Source organism: Macaca fascicularis, chromosome 9 (assembly GCF_037993035.2).
Source record: "Macaca fascicularis isolate 582-1 chromosome 9, T2T-MFA8v1.1".
Classification (NCBI taxonomy): Eukaryota; Metazoa; Chordata; class Mammalia; order Primates; family Cercopithecidae; genus Macaca; species Macaca fascicularis.
Genome location: NC_088383.1, coordinates 113,205,144 through 113,223,460, shown reverse-complemented (window position 1 = coordinate 113,223,460; position 18,317 = coordinate 113,205,144). Strand labels below are relative to the sequence as shown.

Genomic DNA, 18,317 nt, shown 5'->3' with positions numbered 1-18,317 from the left:
CTAGGCTACTACCCTGCCCCGGCCAGGATCTCAATAATAGGAAAAAGACCAAAGCCCGATAATGACAACCTGGACACAGTATTAGGGACTGAGTTTGGAGGAGTTGATAAACAGCCTCAGCAGTGGAGAGAGGAGGGCCGAGTGGGCTGGGAATCAGGCAGGTCCTGACAACTGATATGCCAAGCCAGCTGTCTATTTAGAAAGAAATAATTTAAAACTATATTAGCTATTAACTTACTGGGTCAGAATCAAAAAGAAATGAATTGCAAATTAAAGTCATTTAATCAGACAATAAAATAAATAGAAATTCACAAGAAGTAATAAAAAAGACATTTTAAATCTACGAGATATTATTCTTAGCTAGTTTGCTAATAATTCTGCCAAAAAAAAATGAAGTGCACAGAGATCCTGAAAAGGATCCTAAGGACTAAAGATTGTTAGGTCTCACTTTCACACCAGGTCTTTCAGCAAACTGTATTAAAATAGGAATACTTAATTATTTAAATAATAAGCAATGGGATTACGTAAGCAAGTAAAACTAACTGAAGTAACATGTTTTTAAGTGGAAAATAACACAAATTGTATGATCCCCAAGAGTAGTAGAGGGTTCTTTTTTATTGTGGACGTAAATAATAGAATAATTAAGTACAGTAAAGACTCCCAGACAGAGGTCACAAACGCACTTCAAATGTGTGTTGGCGAGATTTAAGCCAACATTTAAATATCTGGCAGTTTCACATAAAAATATGAATTCCAGACCTCTCTAATAAAACAGGAAGACTTTGCTCAGTGGTTTTGCTTCACTGCTGTTCCAACCAGCAGACTTTGTGCACATTAACCATGCAGCTCACCACTACAGTGCATCCATCCTCACACCCCGCTTCACTTGTGTATGCAACCTGACCATCCTTAGAGGTACTGTGTGTCCTCAAGGAAGAGAATCCAAGCCTACAGACAAACTTCAGGAGATGTTCTCAAAGGCAGATATGTGTTTCCCAAAAGTGCATCTCAGTGCAAGGTGGCTCAAAGTGTTGGAGAAAGACAACCAGACTCTACCACTGAAGGTGCAGTTAATGAGTTTACAATGGAGATTATTATTTCTGAGGCCACACTTTCATTTTTATCTTTTCCCTTTGTCTGCGTTCTTCAAGATGATAAAGGATGTAGAGATGCATAACCTAGCCAAGAGCTATTTGGCTGAACTTATCAAAGAAGAATGTTGGAATTCGATGGCTGTGAAAGGTCGAGCTCTTAAGGTAACAGATAGAACCCTAGGTACAAAACCTGATGAGAATTGTCATCAAAAGCTCAGGAAAGTTTTAAAAATAAATTTAAGAAAATTCAGGCATAGCAAAGCACTGAGAGCATGACTTGCCCCTTCCTATACTGAATTTCACCTGGATATGTCCCTGTCTCTTGGCTCCTTCCCTCTGTGCTCAGTCCCCATGTGCTTCCCAGCCATCATTTCTGAAGATCCGTCTTAGCATTCTTTTCCTCCTTTCCTCGCAGACACCCTCTGCATCTGGATCTTAATAGATGTCTGCTCACTCACATTTCACACAGATTGAACGGTAGACGAAATCTGGTTCATGTTTCTGCCTGTGCCTGCCTTCGCATTTTCTAAAGAGCTGTTCCTCATTGAGATGCCCTCAAGTAAAATTTCCCTGTTTGTGTAGGGTGACCAAAAGTCTCAGGTCATGTCTGTGATCCCAGAGTAACTATTATCAGCATCCCTTTCACTTTCAAATATGCTCCAAAAGTAGACAATGAAGTATACGGCCACCCTACATTTTGTATGATTTGAGTATTGCTCTAAAACAGGGTTCTCATGAGCCATACATTTTGGGCTGGATCATTTCTTGTTGTGCGGGCTGTTCTATGCCCTGTAGGATGTGTAGCAACATCTCTGGCCTCTATTTGGAGATGGTAGCATTGTTTGCCTCCACTAATTAAGATAAAAAATGTTGCCAAATGTCTTGGGGGAAAAGGATGGGGAAAGAAGGAGGGAGAAAAATCGCTCCTAGTTGAGAACTACTGACCTAAAAATCAGCCCTTCACAAAAGCACAGTATTTTATATGAAGTTTATACCAATACTCATGGAATACATTGTTTTATTTTTAAAAAGGTTTCCATTGACAATTTTACCCATGCATGATTAATCACAGAAAACATCCCCTACTCAACCCCAGAAATGCACAATTATTCTACAAATGAGTTTATTTTGTCTTGCGTTTTTTTCCCCAAGTGTTTTCATATCCCCTGTGTGGTTGAAAACTTCCCGATGAAAGCACGCACGGTTGAAGAGCTGAAAGAGTTGGAAAGAGTTTTACAACAAAAGAAGATTGAAGCAGAGTGTCTCAAAGTACTATTTTAAATATATGTGTGTTTATATAAGTGATGTGCTTTATTTTATAGAGTCTCCTTTGTTCAGATTTGAGTTGGGATATAATTTAAGTTGAGGTATTGTATGTATTTATATTTTTATTTCTTGTTAATTTGTAGACTATATTCTAATGACTATAGGAGCCTGTATCCACACAATAAATCAAGGAACCTATATCTTATACAACACTGGCTAGCCCTCAAATATGAGGGTATACCTTAAAAAATGAGATTTGGGGTTTTGCTCTTATCCTGCACAGAGGTTGTCTTCATCCACAGATATCCTTTTCATCCTCCCTTGTCACTAGGGATTGTTTTTAAGATAATTGATCAAGGATAAAGTAGAATTTGTTTTGATAGAATTGTGATTTTCCTAAATCCCACTTTTTAAACAATAATCTCTGTCAAACCACTAAAAAAAAACACTGCCCTTCAGTGTAGTTTTGTTTTGGTCAGAACTGTGCACCCACTCTTTTTCTGAAACAAAAAGAAGGCATGCTTAATTCTTCTTAACCTTCACCCACCAGTCCTTTGTGAACAGGTTTCTTTGTAAAATATAAAGACAATATATATTTCTTAATATTTAAGTACCAAGAAAGACTCAAAATATTTACAAGCAGGTGTCATACTGACAGAAAGATACAAACATTACACACCCTCAAGGACAATTTTTACTCCTTTGGTTTATCCATCGTTTGTCAGTTCTGAAGCTTTAATCTCTTCTGCAGCAGTTCTGGGATCTATTCGTCACTTTGATTTCAGTTGTTGGCAAGACAATTCAACAAATTAAAATGATTGTTGAAATAATTAAGTTGTCACAAAATTTCCCTTTAGAGGATTCTTGTTATTGCATAACTTCTGTGTCATCTTTTTCTACATTTAGCTACGGAAGGAAATTGTAGAGGCTCAGTCTGGAGTTATATTGGTTAAAAAGCGTCATGAAGAGGATGATGAAGAAGAGGAAGAGGAAGACAAGACAGTAAAATGTAGCAATTTGCCCAATTACCTGCTTGGTAGTCTGAGTACTGATTTTGGGGTAGATACCTCTTTATTGTCAAGCCAATTGCAGCTTCATTCCAGAGAAGAGAAAATCAACCAAATTATATTACTGAAAGTGGGTGAATTCTTTTTATCCTCAAAAATCTCTAGAATACATTACGTGGCTTTCAAGGCCTCACATTGAAAACTAATGCCAATCAAATGATGATTTAAAAATACATAGAGGAGGCTGGGCGCATTGGCTCACGCCTGTAATCCCAGTACTTTGGGAGGCCGAGGCAGTTGGATCATGAGGTCAAGAGATCGAGACCATCCTAGCTAACATGGTGAAACCCTGTCTCTACTAAAAGTACAAAAATTAGCTGAGCATGGTGGTACATGCCTGTAATCCCAGCTACTCGGGAGGCTAAGGCAGGAAAATTGCTCGAACTGGGGAGGCGGAGATTGTAGTGAGCCAAGATCATGCCAGTGAGCTGGATCTGCACTCCAGCCTGGCGACAGAGCGAGACTCTGTCTCTAAATAAATAAATTAAATAAATAAATAAATAAATAAATAACAATACATAGCCATGTCCTTTAGACAGATCTTGTGTACAAGAGTTGCATTCAACCATTTGGACTAGGTTACTGTGATACCAAGTTTTCTAAAGAGCATTCCACAACAGCTGACACCACAAACCATTCTGCTTTGAACATCAGTAAGCTCAAAGAGAAAAGAAAACACTAGAATTTCGTTTTCTCAGTATACCCAAATGTCAATTAGGATTTCCTTGTAAGATCAAGATGTTATTGTTTATCTATCTGCTTAACCTGGGGAAAAACAATTTCCTCTAAATTTCTGTAAATTCTGGGGTTCAAGGATAAGGTGTGGGGTCCCTCTGGCTCTAAGCTCCTACTCCTTAACTTTCCACCAAACAGTCTCAGAATATGTCTATACATGTAGAAACCCTGACTGAAGGTTTTTGAAAATGCAGTGACTGAGATTGTGCCAATGAAGATAGTTTGAAGTTGAATGCTGGCAATCCCTGAAAGCCCTGAAAGCCCTCCAGCCACGTCTTCTATTTGAGTTCTAGTCTCCTGCCATGTTCTTAAGCTCTCTCTTCCTATCCTTTTCTTTTTCTGCTCTAACCCCTGAAATTTCTGTTCATTAACACTCAGGGCTATTTAGTTACCTCATTTGTTGCTCAGTTTTTGCCTTCAGGGTCTCACCTTCTTGCTGCTTTTAATTAAGGTGTTTGCCTACAAGGAGGTAATTTCGGCCCAAGAGAAATTCTCGTGCTAGCTGTTAAGATCATTTTTTCACCCTGCTTTAATGGTTTCGTCTTCAGTAGGATAGACATATAGACTAAACTCCCATGATAACTCAAAGGCCACTTTGGGTTGACCCGTCAGCAGGAGTGGGGCAATCCAGTTGGTCCCACTGGCACCTTAGGAATTGCATACTCCAGTCGGCTAGCGCAGCTGTCTTTCCTACCTGAGAATGATGTGTTCGTATAGAAGAAGAGTATTGTGTGTGGTGGTGATTCTCTGGCAGGCTCTCCAAATACTTTCTACAAACTATCTCTTCTTTTCCACATCTACTCCAACCCAGGTTCCAAAGAAAAGACACATGCCAACTTAAATCCTATATATTGCTTTTTAGATATTTTATAGTGGATTTTGTACAAAAGTAGAGAGAATAGCCCAATGAGCCTCTAAGTACCCATCACCCACTTCAGCATTTGTCAACCTGCACATGGAGTTACAATTTACATTTCAGGAAGTAGGTTATGGTCTAACAATTATGTGGTAGCCTTAATCCTACCCATACTTGGATGCCACTGTAGATTATTGAGCCAAGGAATGACTTAATGTAAGTAGTATTCTAGAAAGATTCATTTTACCATCTTAAAAGATAATTTGTGGAATGATTTTAGAGGGAAAGTATAATTGTGGGATCATGTTACCGGTAAAGACATAAGAAGTGATGTGTTTTCAGTAACATGTTAATATTTCAGGATATCATTTACAAGGTAAAAACTGCTTTCAATAATGAGTTTGATGCTGCATATAAACAAAAAGAGTTTGAAATTACACGCGTGAAGGAAAGAAATGTTCGAATTCGAGAAATTATTGTCGATCTGGAATTGGAAGAAGCAGTCTGGCAACCAGAATTTGAAGACTGTGAGAAGCCAGAGAGAACGCTTGTTGTGCAAGATGAGGAGGTACTGGCTGGCTGTGTTCTCCCTTCCCTTCTTTCTCAGAAGACTTTCCCCAGCTCCTATTTGTTCACCTTGGTTACTCTATGGGAAGTGATTGTACTGGGTAGCACTCTCAGTTGCAGATAACAGAAAGAGGTGATAGAGCCTCAGCAATAATGAGAATTTCTTTTACGAATCCTATGGAGTCCAGGGAAGATTCGGACACTGAGCCCAGGAAGAAGCAGAAACCAAAAGCTGGAGCCTCGTGGGAGGTCCAGAAGCCTTCTTTCTTCATCTCTTAGTTCACATCACTCTGCATTTCTACTTCCTCTGGCAATTTCTACTTTGTATCTCCTCCACTTGAGAAAGTAGCTGGTCTGAATTAGAATCTCTTAGTCCCAATTCCCAGTTCATTTGGGAAGGGGCTCCTTGGCCCAGCTTGGGTCCAGTGCCTGTACCCAGAGTGGTTGGGTCACATTGCGGGAACGAGGCCAGTGGAGCTCCAGTAGTGATCTAGGTCATTCAGGCAGTGTGGATCCCACAGAAAGGGGCTCTCGGGACAGCCTTCTTTAAAGATTTTGGCACAGAGGCAGTTGAAAATAAATGCCTAAAGAAAACAATTAAAATCTGACAATATTTCATTTTTTTAAAGTAAAAAAAAGATGCTAAAGAATATTCAAAGAATTTTTCTCACATAAAACCAACTTGACTTCTGGGGGCAAAAGATAATAGTGGTGTTTAGAAGTAATAGAAAATATTTTTACAGTCTCTGCTGGATGCTGGCTGGATTGAAATGAATTTATCATTGTAAGTCCTTATAAGGTAGGTACTGATATTTCATTTTACAGATGAGGAAAGTGAGACACAGAGAGTTTGAGTAATTTGACCACAGTTACAAAGCTAGTAAGTGTCATTGTTGGGGGTTTGGACCCAAACCATCATGCCTTACAGTTCATCCTCTTAACTTGTGCACTCTGCTGTATTTGTTTAAGCAGGTCGTTTTTCCTAAACCAGACTTTCACTATGTGACCTAAAACTCTGGAGCAAGATGACAGCAGGGACCTCACTCTGCTGCTCTCTGGAGGGCCCTGCTTGGGGCAGTCACTTTGTACCTGCTTCTCCTTGGGCTGTAATCCATCCTACATTTAGGAGAGTGCTCTTGCTGCAAGCCAAACTTACTATGTCCCTTCTCTGCCTCACCCCTTGCAGTGGCTGCTCACTTCACTTAGGATAAAGCCTACAAGCCTCCTCCTGAATGCCCACCCCCACCCCCTTTCTTGCCCAACTGCTCTCCCACCTGGCTCCATTCTGGTCACAATTTCATTCATACAGTCCCTTGAATGCCCCAAGTTCTCAACCTCTTAGGACCCTTATCCTTCAGAATTTGGCTTAGATGGCACTGCTTTGAGCCCCGCTCCCACCCCTCCTTAATCTATCAGGTTCCCTGTTATAATCTTTTTAGTGGTGAACATAAGCTTTGAGAGTTAATAGAGAAGTAAAGATCTATTTTTCCAACTCTCTCATTTTAGACCTTATCTTATTCCAAAACAGAAAATTGGGTGCAAAGTCTGCAGAGTCCCTTTAATCCCCTGAGTATCTTCTAGCCTCCTGCCAGTATGTGGCAGGAACGTTTAGTTTGAATTTTGTAAGAATAATAGCAGGAAATGACATTTTCTCTTTCAGATTACAGCCCACAAACACGTTATGCCGTGGCACAAAGCCAGAGAAGAATTGATTGTGAATCGTGAAACGGAGCGCTGGCTTCTGATACAGGCATGCAGCTTTGCTTACACAGGACCTAAGACCCTCTTTGCTTTAGGGATACTGCTTCCTAGTTTGGTTTAATAACCCATCAACACATTTGTCATGGTCAGAAGTCACTTGAATCTCAGTTGGTCTCCTTCCCCCTTCTCTCCTCTAGGCACCTTCCCCAATCCCAAATGCAGTTATTCTAATGTTGGGTGGGAAGCTGCCTCTGGAGCCACTGGAATGTCAGGTCTCTGTCTCAGCATTCCTCTCTGATTCTGGCTCTTTCCCAGGGTGCCAATACAAGACTCCGAGCTCTGATGGACATGATGGGAGGAGTTCTGGAAGTCAAGAAGGAAGATATTTTGAGAATGGTGATATTTCTGTTCATCCTTATGGAAGGTGGAATGGGGTGGAAAGAGCTACTTAAGTTTTACCATTTTTGTCCTATATAAACCTGGGTTTTAGAAGTTCTCCAGCAACAAATATTATACAACCTCCGTAGTACCTTATAAACCTACCACATTAGGGCCTGTCATGGTGGCTTATGCCTGTAATCACAGCACTTGAGGAGGCTAAGTGAGGAGACCCGGAGTTCAAGGCTACAGTGAGCTGTGATCACACCACTGTACTCCAGCCTGGGAGACAGAGCAAGACCCTGTCTCAGAAAACCAAAAACGAACCACATTAGACAGATAATAAATTTGAAAATGCAGGTTTGCCCTCCAATCTGACAAGACACAAACAAATCAATAAAAGTAAGTAACTACAGTGGTTTTGGTCTCTACTGAAGGCAGGAATACTGCTTCATTGGTAATTGTCCAGATATACCAGGAAACATTTTCTTTGATACCTGACATAGGTGTTCCTGGAGCTCAGGGGTAGTTCTCGCTATAAAGATCCCAACACACCCCTCTGAGTCTGTCACCTAAGAGTCCAGGTATATCCTGCCCTGCTCACCTTCACCTAAGTCACAGAAAAACTGTTGTAAAATTTTAAAATGCCTTTCGCCCAAGATGTCAGGTCATTGTCCTTGCCAATGTGAAGGACTGTATCCTTTTAAAGGGCTTTAAAAAAAAAAACCTCTGAGCTTTTACTGTACTACTGCATTTATGTTTAAGCTGAAATATATGCTTTTCTTCATATCCTCAGGTGATTCCTCAACCTGCTTTCATGGCAAAACCTGATGCTGTGTGGACTGAAGAAGAAAGAAAACAATTCAAAGATTATGAGAAAAAAGTAAAGGAGTTAAATGAAGAAAGAGATAAGTATAGAAAGGTCAGAAGAGCAAAGAATTAATATAACCTACCATATCCAGAGTGCTGTTTAAATATCTTTTCAAATGTTTTCTATTTTCCCATATCTTTAATAGTTTAAGAATAGTGTTTCAGCTTAAATTCTCAAGAGAATTTAGAGAAGTAGGTGGAGATAAATTTAAGGAGTTAAAACAATTTTAAAGCAAAGAAACATATAGCAATAGTTTTTTTAAAAAGCTCTTATTGATTTCAGCATTTCCCATGTCATTACAATTCATTTGGCCCTTCATTCATTCTTCAGGTGTTCAATGAACACCTAATACAGCATGTTCAAGTCACGGCAAGGTATTGCTCTGTGTTGTGTACATTTATTTGAATTCAGTGATACTTTTGCTTGATTTGTTCTCCATCTTGAGAAAAGGGTTTGAAGAACAAATGGCACAGTCAATGCAGTACATTATTTACAACTCAAATTCAAGGTTTTTACAGTGCACTTCTGCTACTTTTATCCCCATGCATTGGAAGGAAACACTGTCACATTAAAATTGCTCACAATTACAGTAGAGATATAAAAGATGATGATGTGCAGTCAAGTAAATAATATTTATTCTTCTATGAAGGAAGTAAAGTCCTACCATCATTCAAGGTGGGACAACTTGCCCGCTTACTAGTGACTATAGCTCATGAAGAGCTTCTTTGAGTCTGTTGTGAACCTGTCCACATTTTTATTCACTGCAGCCCTGTAGGGTCCCTTATATTTTAACCTAAAATGGTTCTTACTCAAAGCCAAAATCAGTAATACTGAAAGAAGTAAAGATTTCAAAGAGTTAGGGAGTATAGATGCCTAAAGAATAAAGACTGGTGACCTATCAACTACATTTACTCCACAGTTTTGTGTTGTAAGATAGTTCACTTCCTGCACCCTCACGTCCCTGCACCTTCTTCGTACTCACCTGCTGAAACCCCAGCCTTGATTAAATCCGGTACTCTGCCTTCTCTGCACCTACACCCATGAAGTGGCTAAAGAAAAACTACTGGCTGGGTTTACTCAAAATTATAACCTTAATCTCAACTGGGTCCTTAGAGCTGCTCTGCAATGCTACCCCATTTTTCCCCTAGCCAAGTGCTCTCACACTTGAATGCAAGTCTGCATCACCTGGCGGATTTGTTAAAAATGCAGGTTCTGACTGCATTGTTGCTCTGGGAAAATGGAAGGACACTGAGATTTTGCGCTCCAAACAGGCTATTGCTGGCCAGTGGACCCTACTTTAAGTGGCAGGATCCTAGAGTACCATTTCACACCCATTGCTCATCTCCCAAACTTTCAACACCTGATGCCCTCAACTCACTCTCACCTTATTTTCTGCTTTACTAAGAGAAGAGAGACAACTAAAAGCTATTTCCCTTACTCCTCTACTGCTGCATCCACCCGCCACCTGCACTGAATCCATGGTGTCTGCCTTTCTGCTTCTTATGGGTGAAATGGCCTTGCATCCACGTAAGCCTGGTCCTTTCCTGGTGCACTAGCTGCCATCCCATCTCACCTACTCCATGTCATTACTCATCAATTTACCCTCTTCCTTCCTGCATCATCAATTTTTCCCACCCTGTGGATTTTCCCCATCAGTGTAGACACATGCTATAATTGTATATATCTCTCATCTTATTAAAAAAAAACTTCCTAGAAGGAAATGCTAGAGTTCTTTCTACTGTTCTTGTGATATTTGGGTCAGTGTAAATTTATTTCAAAACAAAAAGTAAAAAGAAGAAACCCAACTCCTTTGACCTGTCTTTCCCCCTGGATCACTCAATGTCTCTGCTCTCCTTTACGGCAAAACTCAAATCTGTGTTGATGGTTTTCAATTTCTCTCTCTCAATTAAAAAACTTGTATTGTGGAAAATGTCAAACATGTATAAAAATAGAGAGAACAGTATAATGACTCCTTTGTCCAGCTTCCACAATTATCTACTCACGGCCAATCTTAATTCATTTTATACCTCCACTTACTTCCCTAACATTGGATTTTTTTTCACCAATTTTTATTTTAGAATTATTCAAATGTACATAAATGTTACATGAATAGTACCATCTATATACCATATATTTGTATCAATAGCATATATATTATATATATGTTATATTATATATATACCTGAGCACAGCAGTTTTTTATATTGCCACGTTTGTTCTCTTTTTCTCCTGAATAGAGATAAATCACAGGTATCATGATATTCCTAAATAATACAGCATAAACCTCTTAAGAACAAAAATACTCTTCTACATAACCGCAGTAAAATTATCATACAAAATAAGCTTAATATTAATATGATTATCTAATTAAGTCCGTATTCAGATTACCCTGTTGTTCAAGTAATGTGCTTCATAGCTTTTGTTGTTGCTGTTTATCTAAAAATCTAATCAATTTCACTTAGTTTTTAATGTTCTTTTAGTCTCCTTTAATCCAGAACAGTTCTACAACTTTGTGTTTGTGTTCCATGACATTGACATTTTTTAAAAATTGAAGCTGATTTTTTTGTGGAATGTCCCCCAAGTTGAATTTGATTGTTTCCTAATGATTAGATTTAGGTGCAATATTTCTGACAATCATACTAAGTAGATGATGCTGTGTCTTCGGTGCATCGTATCAGGAGGCTCCTGATTTTAGTCAGTCCCACTATTGGTAACATTAAGTATGATCACTGGACAGAAGGTTTCTCCAGATTTCTTTATTATAGAAGTTCTCTTTCTCCTTAGTGTGTAATAACTCATTTGTGGGGGATGATATTTTGAATCTGACTCTCTGTTCATTCTGTCTTTTGGCATCCATTGATGACCCTTGCCTGAATCAATTATTACTATAGTGATTGCAAGATGGTGCCTTTCTAGTTTTTATCATTTATTTTATATTTACTAGTTAGTATTCTTCTGCAAGAAGAACTTTTCCTCTGCCCTACCAGAGGCATACTCTAACTTAATGTGTTTTAATCCATGACTATCATTATTATTTCTGTTTTTCAAAGTGTTTGGAGCTTCTTCAAGTTGTTATCTGTGTCCTTTTCATGTGTCTTCATCAGTTTTTGAGCACTTTCTCCCTTTCTAACACAGCAAGATGTTCTAGGCACCTAGAATCAGCTATTTTTCTTTTTAGAGAATCCTGGATTCCTTTTACTGGGAATTGGTATTTAGAGACCAAGATCTGGGTACTAGATGTGCTCTTTGCTATAGGGGTTAGGAATCATTCTCTCTCTCTCTCTCACACACACACACACACACACACATCCAGTTAGCTCCAATTCCAACTCAATTCCAATTCAACAGCACAGGGTTCTTTTCTCTTTCCTTCATTAAATATGTAGGTCTCCTTTTTTCAGTGAAAACTCTCGTTCCCAAAATATAAATATACTTACTGATTTGCTCAGTCCTACAATGTGTATAAAATACCTCTATCAAACATGCTGTCCCATCTACCGCCTATGTTTTTTTCGCCAAACTGTCTCTGCCTCTTCCCAGAGATTTCCAGCTGGGCTAGAGGCTGAGCCCCTTTGGTAACAACATTTAAGGGAACATGAGCACAATGCATAATGTCCTTAAAAGCGTGTTGTGATGTGCACATTTTGTAATTACCTTTTTTGTTGTTTTATAGCAACCATATGTAAAACATTCCAAATACTTCTACAGCTCTGCAATCTAATCCCTTTGTCACTTTTGGAAGGTGACTTTTCATCTTAATGCACATTGCCCTCTCTGTAGAGGAAGGACAAAGGTATGGGCCAGCCTTACTCAGAACTAAACAGACTCCAGGGAAAGACTCCCCAGTGGGAAACCACATTGTTCTCTACAAAGTACCAGCCAAACCAGAAAGGTGATTCCAGGAGGGGTTAGCCAAACAGCAGCAACAACAAAAAGGTGCAGTTCAGGTTTTCAGCTTTAAGATATCTTTGGACAATGTTATTTTTACTTGTTTTATTTTTTTCATTAAAAGTGACCAAAATTAAGATGATGAGACCTCTGAGACCAAATTTTTGTCCCATCCCTATCCGCTTCCAAGTTGCTCACAGGATGGATCATGTGCCCCTTATGTTGAGGGGATCACTTAACTGCTCTCCTGCCTCCTTGAAAGAAAGAAAGAAGATTATGTTTGTGCCACCGATTTAGCCATAGAAACCCCATCTCCTTGCCCTTTTCTGGGTTTCAAGCTGCTGTCTCTAAAGCTCCATATCACTGTGCTTGGTTTCGGTTGGTCCTGGAGAAATTTTGAACAGGTTATGTACAAGACCTTTTAAATGTTATATTATTTTGGAACTTTGCTTCTTTGGGTTTGTGGCATCTGGGCCACCCTGCTTGGCTGTGAGGGCTCTCTACAGTCTGCGGGCTGGCAGTTTGCTGATCGTTTCAAGAGTCTTTCCCTACTAAATCCCCACTTTTGGTAAGTGTTTTGTGTAAGGTCTGTTAGGTTTACATCCTGAAGCTTATTGGCTTAAAATGTACTCTTTTTTGATATAGTCTCTTTGGGGCCAGTTGGGAGAAAGCGAAACCAATAGTGCAACCATTTTGATAGTGAATATTAATAGGTATCTTTTTGGAAATAAAGAACCAGTCCCTCCAAACAAACAAGCAAAACAAATACTATAGCAATTTTCAGATTTCCTAGTAGCTCTTTTTTGTTTTTAGACTATATCCCACTAAGAATACACCAACATATTATGCTAAGAATTACTTTGACTAATTCTTTTTTTCCTCTTTCTGTGAGGATAACATTATCAGCTTGATATACAGTTGACTTCTTTAAGCAATGGGGAAGAGGCTGGTGTGTCTTCCAATTTTATGATTTTTCTTTTGTTTCTACACGACCCCCTAATTTCCACCTCTTCCTTCTTTCTCTTTACTCCTGAGTCTCTACAGGGTACTTCCCTCTTTCGAGTTGCCCTTTTCTCCCCAAAGCAGTACCCTGAGACCACACCTCTGCCCTTTTAAGTCCCTTCTTTTTTATTTCAAAGTAGCTGCTTTTCTGACACCTCTACAGCTACCACTCTAATGCAAACTACTGTTACCTTTCCCAGGATTTCTTACCTTAGTTCCTCTGCCCCCTGCCTCCTCCCCCAATCCCTATATCCCATCTCATTTCATCTCCTGTCATTCTTTCCCTCCAGTTCCACTGATTTCCTTACTGTTCCTCAGATACCCAGCAAACTCTTGACTCAAACACCCATAGCTCATTCTCGCTGCAGGTCCTTGACACACTGTATCCTTGGCCTGGAGCGCTCTTCCCCCATTTAGCTACATGACTCACATTCTCACGACTTTGAGATCTCTACTCAATTGTCACCTCATCTTCCTATGATGGTGGAAATCCCTGCTTCTCCTCAATCCTGCCCTGTGTCCCTTTTTCCCTGACTTATGGTTCTCCATAATACTTATCACCACCTGGCTCAGTTCATTTTTACCTGTTGACTTATTATCAGTCTTCTCTACTAGAATACAGTATGAGGGAGGAGAACTGGTCTTTGTTCAATATTATATTCCCAGTTTTTAGAACTATACTCCATCCATAATAAGCACTTAGGGAAGATTTATTGAATGAATAAATTTATTGAATGAATCTGTTGATACCTATTATGTGCCAGGCACTCTTCTGAGTACTGGGGATTCATAGATTAAAGGATAAAGCCTTTACCTTCACCAGCCTGGTCAGCGAAAATAATACCTTCTTAAATGGCAGACCATTTATTTTGTTGTCGTTGTTGTTTCAGAGCTGGGAGAAATTCTAGGTGTGATGGATTTCTGCGTGGTTCATATAAACTTCCTACTTGGTCTTTCACTTTGCATCTCATTTCTCAGCATCTGATGCAGACATTTTTAGGCAAAATTAGACTTTTCTAGGAATGTTTGAAGAAAAATGACATTCATGTTTTTTACAAATATATTCCTTGAGTGCCCACTATGGGCTTGGTACAATGGCAAGTCCTGAGGGATGTGCATGAATAAGACAGACACAGCCTCTCCTCCCCCACCCCCTTCACCATGACCATTATGTGGAGTGGAGACAGTTATATAGTAACTGTGCATTCGCAAGATAATTATTTAACTGCAATGTGATAAATTAGAAGGGCAAGTTCAGGGTGCCATCTATGATGGTGAACACAGGCACTGACTTAGATCAGCCACTGGTACCTACCAGATCCCCTTTGCAGGCTTCTGTGCCCATCCCCTCTCTGCTATGAGTGTTCCTGATAGAGGCTTACACCTGAGACCTTCTCTGGAATGTTATTGCCCTTGTATGATCAAGGGAGCCTCCTTGTCCAGAGACATCCCCAAGTTTACACCACTGCCCTCACCCAGGGCAGCCAGTGACCTGCTGACAGAGCCCAAGGGGAAGGGGGTACAAAACCCCAGCCTCCTCACCCCAAAATGAGACAGTTCAGCAGAGTCCCTTTCATTTCTACCAACCCTGGGAATCAGGCCAAGGCTGGGCCACCTGAGATGGCTTCATTGCTCAGCTCCTGCCTCTTGCCTGTCCTGCTTCCCTCAGCCACTTACAGGTGTCTCCTAAAGAGTGCCCCCTCCAGAAATCATGTGCCCTGGAATCTTGTTTCAGGCCTTGCTTCTGAGACTTAAGACAGGGCCCAAGGAACTCTTCCTTGAGAACATGGCATTTATGCTTGCACTGGAAAAGTGAGACAGACTGAAGAGGCCGAAGAGTGGGAAATGAAGCATAGGCAGACGGAAGAGCATGTGAGAAGGACCTGCAATGGGAAGAATTTGGGGCATTTGAAGAAGAAAGGCAAAGGACCATTTTACATTACAAAAACATTCTTTTGGACCAGAGACCCTCAAAAGGCCCAGAATCTCAATGTTTTTAAAGAAGGTTGGATCTAAGACATGTAGACAATCTGGCCTCAGCCAGCTGGGTCTGTGGCCATTTGCCATTGCTGATGTTTTCATCATCTAGGAACAGGTGAACTTGATAAAGGGCCACCAGGAGGACACAATCTGTGAGACTTTTCCATGCCTATGAGATAGTGATATAAACTATTATAAGCAAATGACCCTGAGATGTGTTTTTTTCATATTTGTTTGTTTTATGTTCATATCTCCTCACTGTTAGGTAACTTAATTTGGATGGTCTTTCTCCTGGCATCATATGCCTCTATTATTTTTGCTAAACCTCTTTCTCCATTATCCTCCCAGAATCAGTTACTTTCCTTATTAATCTGGCATAGAGAGAACTTGGCTTTTTAAACTGGTGTATATTTAAACTATTTATTACCATCATAGTAATAATTAATTTGAATACGAATTATCAATGGATGCTAAGGCTGGTAGATAAAAGTGCAATGAGAAACAAGATATTTACATAGTCTGAAAGTATCTTTCCACAAATTAATAAATTACAAATGGAAAAACTAACTTTACAATAGAGAAAGTGGCAGACACTACTTAACCAAGTGATCCAAGTTAACATCGCCAATAATGAAGCAAACCAACATCATGTATCTCCTGATGAGGTAGACACAGAAGCACATAACATAACTTATGTAGTCTTCCTGCTAAAAACGTGTAACCTGGGTGTACAGTTGAGAAAACATCAGACAAACCTAAACAAAATGACATTCTACAAAATAAGTGGCCTGTCCTCAAGTGTCTGCAAATTATTCTCAAATGGTTCAGAAAAGTGTAGGAAAGAAAGTAGATAGGTGGGGGGCAGGGAGTGGGTGGGAGAGAGAGAGAGAAAGAAGAGAGAGAAAGAAAAGTGATAAAGCAAATAGGGTAGAATGTCTACAGTTGGTGACTTTGAAAAAGGTATATGGGAATTATTTGTACTATTCTTGCAACTTTTCTATAAGTTTGAAGTTATATCAAAATAAAAAGTTACAAACAAATAAAGGATAAAAATGATTTATACCAATATACCTCTTTTTTACATGTTTTTTACTTTGTATTTTTTTATTTTTAATTTTGCAGGTACAAAGTAGGTGTATATATTTGTGGGCTACATGAGATGTTTTGATACAGGCATGCAATGTGAAATAATCACAACATGGAGAATGGGTATCCATCCTCACAAGCTTTTATCCTTTGTGTTAGAAACAATCCAGTTACACTCTTTTAGTTATTTTTTAATGTTCAGTTAAGTGATTGTTGACTATAGTCACCCTGCTGTGCAATCAAAATTATACCTCATGTTTTAATGTTGTTCTCTTTAAAAATATAAATTTATAGCTTTTCACCTATGTCCTGGTGGAATTTTTTTAAAAGAGAGGGCAAGGGAACATTTTCCTTTTGATATAGAACTGTTTGGAGAGACAAAACATACAGAAAACAAGAGAGTACAAATATATAAATATACATATATGTATATTGACTTCTTGCTTCCTTAAAATAGAAATAATGCCATGAAAATGATCAGTGCTTGAAAAAAATAAAAATTTTTAGGACTAAATCATGTGTCTGGAGATTGCTGTGCTATATAAAGAGTGAGGATTTTCTGGAAAGATTTGCTGCAATTTGCTTTCCTATCCTACTTCTGCCTGTATCATTAGCCATGATCAGTAATTTTAAGCTTTTTTTCCCAAGGTAATCTTTTCTAAGCAAAAATCTCAACACATAGTGTATTAAACAGATCCAAGTGGGACTATCTCTGGTTTAAGAGAGTACAGGGCCCAGAACACCTTGCAAGGGCTGCCCTCCATCTGCCCCGCCTTGTGGTGAAATTTAAACATCACTTCCTAGGAGCCTTTAATACTCCTAAATGTTAACTTGACTGTTGTCTTCCTTTTAGTCATTAGAAGCAGAACTGAAGAAACTTCAAAACTCTATTCAAGAAAGCACACAGGCCTTTGATGAACACTTGAAAAGACTTTTTGAAAGGAGAGTGAAGGCAGAGTTGGTTACCAACCAGGTAAATAAAAGCTTTACTTATGTGACTTTTAAGGAGCTTGCAGGGCCCTTCCATAGTTCTTAGGATGAAGATCAACATCCTTACCAGGTACGAAGATCTTGTATGCTCTGGGCCCTGGGTCCCTCTCCAGTCTCATCTTGTGCACCTTCCCCTTTACCTGCCACACTTCCTCTTTCAGCATCTTGAACACACCCAATACCCTCCCTCCTCATGCCTCTGCCAACTCTGCCAGTAATACTGTCTGCCAACACTTCTTTGCTTCCTGAACTACATTCATCCTTTGGATCCCAGCTCAAAAACCAGTTCCTCAGACTAGGTAATATCTTCCTATTATATACTGTATTTTTTCCTTTCTACCATTCATTGCTACTGAATTGTAATTTATGTGAGATTATTTTTAATGCTTTCAGGACTAGATGCTCCATGAGGGTAGAGCATCTTGTTCATCCCTGTATCTCCACCAAATAGCAAAGGGCTTTGTTCAAAGTGTATGTGGAATGAAAAAGTAATCCTCATGTCCCAAAAGATCAGGTGGAAAAAAAAAATCTGTCTTAATTATCTCCAGCAGTAGGAATAAAAATGAAGTACACAGTAACTAAAAGCAAGAAGATCAAAGAGTGATGCCCTTAAATTCTGAGGAAAAAATTATTTCTAGCTTTGGATTTATACCCAGCCAAACTATCCATTGAGTTTAAGAAGAGAATCATGATTTACTTAAATGTAAATGTAAACCCCCAAACTGTAAAAATCCTGGGAAACAAACTAGGCAATATCATTCTGGACATAGGAACTGGCAAAGATTTCATGATGAAGATACCAAAAGCAATCACAACAAAAGCAAAAATTGACAAAT

General features: G+C 39.3%; 1 protein-coding gene across 24 annotated transcripts in view; it reads left to right on the top strand.

Moving 5' to 3' along the window:
• Nucleotides 1–18,317, top strand: part of CFAP43 (cilia and flagella associated protein 43) — a 108,589-nt gene that overhangs the window by 67,267 nt on the left and 23,005 nt on the right. For 22 of the 24 annotated variants that reach the window (XR_012418193.1, XR_006689523.2, XR_010578087.1 and 19 more), the window contains 8 exons: nucleotides 1,152–1,256; nucleotides 2,247–2,363; nucleotides 3,267–3,497; nucleotides 5,380–5,586; nucleotides 7,246–7,335; nucleotides 7,602–7,682; nucleotides 8,461–8,586; nucleotides 17,345–17,464. Coding sequence is in view for 21 of the 24 variants with exons in the window: in XM_074002654.1 (XP_073858755.1) it covers nucleotides 1,152–1,256; nucleotides 2,247–2,363; nucleotides 3,267–3,497; nucleotides 5,380–5,586; nucleotides 7,246–7,335; nucleotides 7,602–7,682; nucleotides 8,461–8,586; nucleotides 17,345–17,464 (1,077 nt within the window). In the remaining 3 variants the exon portion in view is untranslated. Of the gene's footprint in view, nucleotides 1–1,151; nucleotides 1,257–2,246; nucleotides 2,364–3,266; nucleotides 3,498–5,379; nucleotides 5,587–7,245; nucleotides 7,336–7,601; nucleotides 7,683–8,460; nucleotides 8,587–15,160; nucleotides 15,326–17,344; nucleotides 17,465–17,642; nucleotides 17,828–18,317 lie in introns of those variants that run through there. The other 2 variants (XM_074002655.1, XM_074002656.1) reach the window with 2 other exon arrangements.